General features: G+C 38.3%; 1 protein-coding gene across 1 annotated transcript in view; it reads right to left on the minus strand.

Moving 5' to 3' along the window:
• Nucleotides 1-414: 414 nt before the first annotated feature.
• Nucleotides 415-5,142, minus strand: part of snx2 (sorting nexin 2) — a 39,809-nt gene continuing 35,081 nt past the window's right edge. The window contains exon 15 of the mRNA XM_050052134.1: nucleotides 415-4,156. Coding sequence (XP_049908091.1) covers nucleotides 4,106-4,156 — 51 coding nt within the window. The 3' untranslated portion in view covers nucleotides 415-4,105. The remainder of the gene's footprint in view (nucleotides 4,157-5,142) is intronic.

Here is a 5,142-nt window from a genome sequence, read left to right on the forward strand (position 1 = left end):
TTTCAGTAATACTCATAATTGTCTATGTAAAATTAAATCTTACTGAATTCTTATATGATGATGATAATCAGTATTTTTAATACACTACGCTATGAGAAATGTCCCTTTAAGTAAAATTGAAACAGCATTTGAAACGTATAAATACATACACAAAGATAAATTAAAGTTAAAATAATAATAATAATAATATTAATGATAAACTGAGCAGAAGAATTTTTTTTTTTTTTAAATAGTGGGGTAATAATTATATAAACATTAATTACAGACTCTGGGTTTAAGAATAAGGCTTAAAAAGGAAGTTTTAAAAGCCTTAACTGATCACTTACCTTAATTTTTTTTTTTACAGAAGATGAGTTGAATAATCTGCATTAAATATAATAATAATAATAATAATTACCACGCAGTGCAACCACAGATGAGATACATTCCTTTATTGTAATTAAAGTTTTTAAACGTCTGCTCTGCCGCGCTGCAGGAATGTCACGTCAAAACATAAAGTTTAAAAAAATCTGCTCAGATAAAGAATTTCATCATCTGTGAAAATAACGACAAAAAAAAAAAAAAATAAAATCAACTGAAAGTTTTCAACCATTGCACATCATTAGGCGGCAAAATAAATCTGGAATAAAACATGGAATAAAATACAAAAAGGTAGCAATCAACACAGTGTTATATGATTTAAGATTGAGGAGCAGTGGAGATACGGACTGAGAAGAAGAAGAAAACAATTCCAGTTTTCATTTCTACATTTATCTAATAAGATGTCAGATTTATTTTCTCTGATAGATTCAGGATGTCGGATTTTATTCTGATAATAGTGTGCTTTAAAGTCAGCAAAATAAAATCAAGAACAGATTCTGTAAAGTAGCAGCCCTCACGCTGATCAACAGGAAGAGAGACAGTCCGAGGCTGCTCTCCGGACGGACGGACGGACGGACACACACTCTGTCACCTGACAGCCGCTCACTTCCTCCACACCTGAAACACTCTGAACTCTGGGTTCAGTTTAGTCTCCTTCAACAAGACATCCCTCATCTGCAGTGAACACAGCTTGTTAGCAACACGAGCTGCTGAAGCTAAAAATGCTAAAGATGCTAACAAGCTTGTTTTTCATTTCCTGTTAAATTGAATGAAACCAAAATATCAAAACATCAAAGTCTTCCTCTCTGAGGATGACGAGGAAGAGGAAGGAACACACTGAGGTTCTGCTCACACTGTGGGTTTACGATTGAACATGTGATCTAATATGACATCATAGAGGTTAATTTACTCTTGTACCCCTCTGGTTTAGGTCTGATGACGTCAGGAGTAATGCAGCAGAGAAACTTTGTTCCCTTTGGACACTGTGGGAAAAATCTTCAATGATGCCACAGAAATAAAAAGCTGCACTGCTCCGTTGAAATAAACCAACGCGTCTCACTCCCAACTCATCAAGTAGCGACATTTGGTCAGTGGCCCGTCAGCGTTAGACACTGTTGAACAGAGGCACACTTTAGCTGCGGTATGAGACGGTGGCTCATACTGACACTCCAGGAAACTCACGCAGCATAAATAGCGAGACAGTGAGCATAAGGCAGGGAGGAGGGGAGCTGGATGGGTCCAGTGTGAGACCAAAAGTCAGTCCAGTTATTTAAGAACAACATAGTGTGTTAGTTTGTGCACCATGCTATGCTAGTGACGTATATCATGTGATGTTACATTAGGTTAGTAATCCTCTTCTCCACGGCATAAAAAACCTGCTAACACCGGCTATCATCTGGCTTTTTAATGACTAAGGCTACAAAGGACTCTGCAGTAGTCACAGGTGTTTATCGGCTCCGATTGGCATTGATGGAAACACAACATACAGGTGAATGCGCTACTTTTAGCCCCTTAATCGGCGAGATGCAGCGACGCAGCACCACAAAATAACATCTGTCTCCGCCCAAGCGGCGCTCAAACGTTCCAAATGAGTCTGCACCAAGCTTGAAAGACAGACTGAATAACGGATAAATAAAATGAAGTCACCACAGTAGAGTCTTCACAGGCCTCCATGCTGCTTTCTACTGCTGACTAACCTGTTTCCCAGCCTGTCTGTGATGTTGAACGTGACGTCTACTCGTCTGTTGCAGAGCTGAGGTCTACTGGTAACAGGAGAGGAGTCTATCACCTATTTTAGCGGGTTTTTCCTGTTTAAAAAAACAAAAACACGTACAGGAGCTAATTTTGGTGGAAAAGGTGAACAACAAACTAATTTATTTAATGAGCTAAACTGCATGCTTTTGCTGCCTGAACGTAACAAAGTAAATCTAAAAATATGACATTTTTTACCAACGTTCTTGATTTATTTTGAAAGCGACTGCATGCATGCAGCGAGCAGAAACTGCATTTTCTTTGTAAACAGAAGTTTATTTTGAAAAGAGACGATGCACGTAACAGGCGTCAACTGACACGCCTTCCCTGAACGTCCAAAACTGACGCAGGAGGTGTACTTAGTGCGTCATACTCTGACGTGACGGGCCACTGACCAAGTGTTGGTATCTGACAAGCCGGGAGTGAGAATGTGTCGAATAAACTCAGAGTAAAGTCAAAGTGATTCTATTGAGCGAAAACCTAACTTTCCAAGTTTGGAAATGTTCAGGAGACAGCAGCAGTGAAATGAACCACAAAGTGAGATTCTTCCTTCTCGGCTCTCGTTGGCTCAGAGAGGTCAGAAACCAGAAAGCGTTGCCTTCACTTGCGATCATACAGCAACAAAAACAAAGACTCTTGTTTTGAAATGCAAGTGACGGAGGAAGTGAGGGGATCGGACAGGTGACAGGAAATACAAGACACAAAATCACAACAGGATGCAGTCAGTCGTCCTTCATCACTGACTCCAGATCAGTTTCACAGCTCACGTTCCAAACTTCAAAATAAACCTGCAGATATTCAGACTTTAAGGTTGGTTTTGGGGGTTTTAGTGGAGTTTAGTGGTTCCCATGGTTACCTGCTGTAACAAAAAGCTGTTAGAGCACTGTTAGCATAACTTCTGAGAGCGATGGATAAAAGTCCCATGATGCTGAAATGTTATTTATGGATAAAATTGGACAGGTGGTTGCAGGCGTCCTGCAGTAACATCTTCACATTCCTGGTTTCAAACACAGACACTGAGCAGAGAGAAAATCTGCTCCACCGAAAAAAAGAAAAAAAAAAAAAAATGCAAAAGTTTCAAGATCGCGTTAGGAGAGAAGTCAACTACAATTCCCAGAGATCACAGCAAAAGACGTCCAATCAAATAGCTTCAGGTTTTGTTGCCGGGCGGGACATGGCAGGGAAAATTTTAAATAAGTTCACTTTCAAGATTTTCTGAATTTGCTTCGACTTTCATCATCTTTTTAAATTTTATGGCGAGAATGTGCTTCCATGCACACAAAGACCAAACTGATGGAGGGAAATAAACATCATTTCCTTTACCTATCTGTTGTTGCTGCGGAGCATCGAGGTTTTCCTTACAAATAAACTCAAATACAAATTCACAGAGTGAGATTCCTCCGCCCACGACCACACTCACCCGTTCCCTTTGTGTCTGGTGGCAAAAATAAACAAACAAAGTGCTCAAAGTTGTAAAAACTGGCACCGTGTGTGAATCTGTTTGGAGAGGAAAGCCATCACCAGGGTCATGACTAATGCTGCGTTCATGTCGTACGGGATTATGAGCTTCTGACTTTCATGTTTATAAAAAATCCAACGCAGGAAGTTTCTTTTCTCACTTTTGAATTTTGAATTCTGACAATAGGAAGAAGGAAAAAGTACGAGGAGTGCAAAACTGTTGTTAGCATTACAGCGTTAGTGTAAAAGCATCGATCAGGAGAACAATTACTGTGGCGGGACATGAACGCAACAAGAGTTCAGCAGAGACAAAAAAAGAGGAGTAAAAGAAGCCGAAGTGTAAAGTTAAGAGTTTTCTTGCTGATGTTTTTTTACTGCAGAAAAGTCCCTTGGAGCTGATTGGCTGCCTTCACTTGTCTTCATCACTCTGGGCATAAACAGGAGGAGCAGGGTGAGCTGGGAGGACCGGTGCATTATGGGTAGTGTAGTTTGACCGGAGCCAGTCAGGACTGTCTGTTGTATGTGTGTGTGGACTCTATGAGATGGCCTTGGCCTCAGGTAAGAAGGCCTCCCAGTATTTTATCAGCTGCGGAGAAAAAAGGAAATTATTCACTTTTCATAGACGTTCATTATATTACAGTGAATTAAACCATCTTATAAATCATATTCCACTCTAATGTACTGTGGCTGCCACTAGTAAAATGAAATCATTTCATCAAACTGAACACTGTGTGCACATGATGTGTCACAAACTTCATTTTTAAATTTCAAAATCAAAGATTTCCTCTTTGAAAATGCAAAATTACTGCCAAAATGAATATTAAAAGTCAGTCACAAAAATTTTTCTGAGTACTACTTCGCACAGTAGCACTGCCACTACCAGTAAAAATGAAATTGAATGTGCATTTAAATTTATATTCAGAATTAGAATAACTTTATTGTCCACTGTAAATCACAAAGCAATTTGCAATTTGTCTTTGATGGCCTTAAAATAAGTAAAAAAAATACATAAAAAGCTACGATTCACATTATTTCATATGTGTACTTTTATATAATGTATGAATTATGTCCTTATTAAATCAGGAAATGAACTAAAATTGCCTTTTTCTTGAAGGAAATTTGACTTTAACCGATCTCACAAGAGACGTCTCAAGGATTTTTATTTTATCAGATTTAAAATGTTCAACTCTTAATTTGTTGAACATCATGTGCAACTAAAAATTAAATTTAAATTTGATTAAAAGATTTTAATATTTGCAGTCACTGACTTATGTCACATTTTGGGTCATCTTTGTAAGACTTTATTTTTTTGTTTTTTTAATTTACATAAGTTTATATTTAACTATTATTAACAGTATAACACAAAGTGATTATCTGACTATATAATGATGAAAACTGTGTGTGTGTGTTCCACGTTTTTCTCCTCACTGACTTGGTCAATCCATGTGAAATTTGGCACAGTGGTAGAGGGTCATGGGAGGATGTGAATGAAGCAATATTACATCAATTGACCAAAGGGGGGCGCTATAGCAACCGATTGAAATGTCAAACTTTGAATGGGCATATCTCATG

This window comes from Epinephelus moara, chromosome 8 (assembly GCF_006386435.1).
Source record: "Epinephelus moara isolate mb chromosome 8, YSFRI_EMoa_1.0, whole genome shotgun sequence".
NCBI lineage: Eukaryota > Metazoa > Chordata > Actinopteri > Perciformes > Serranidae > Epinephelus > Epinephelus moara.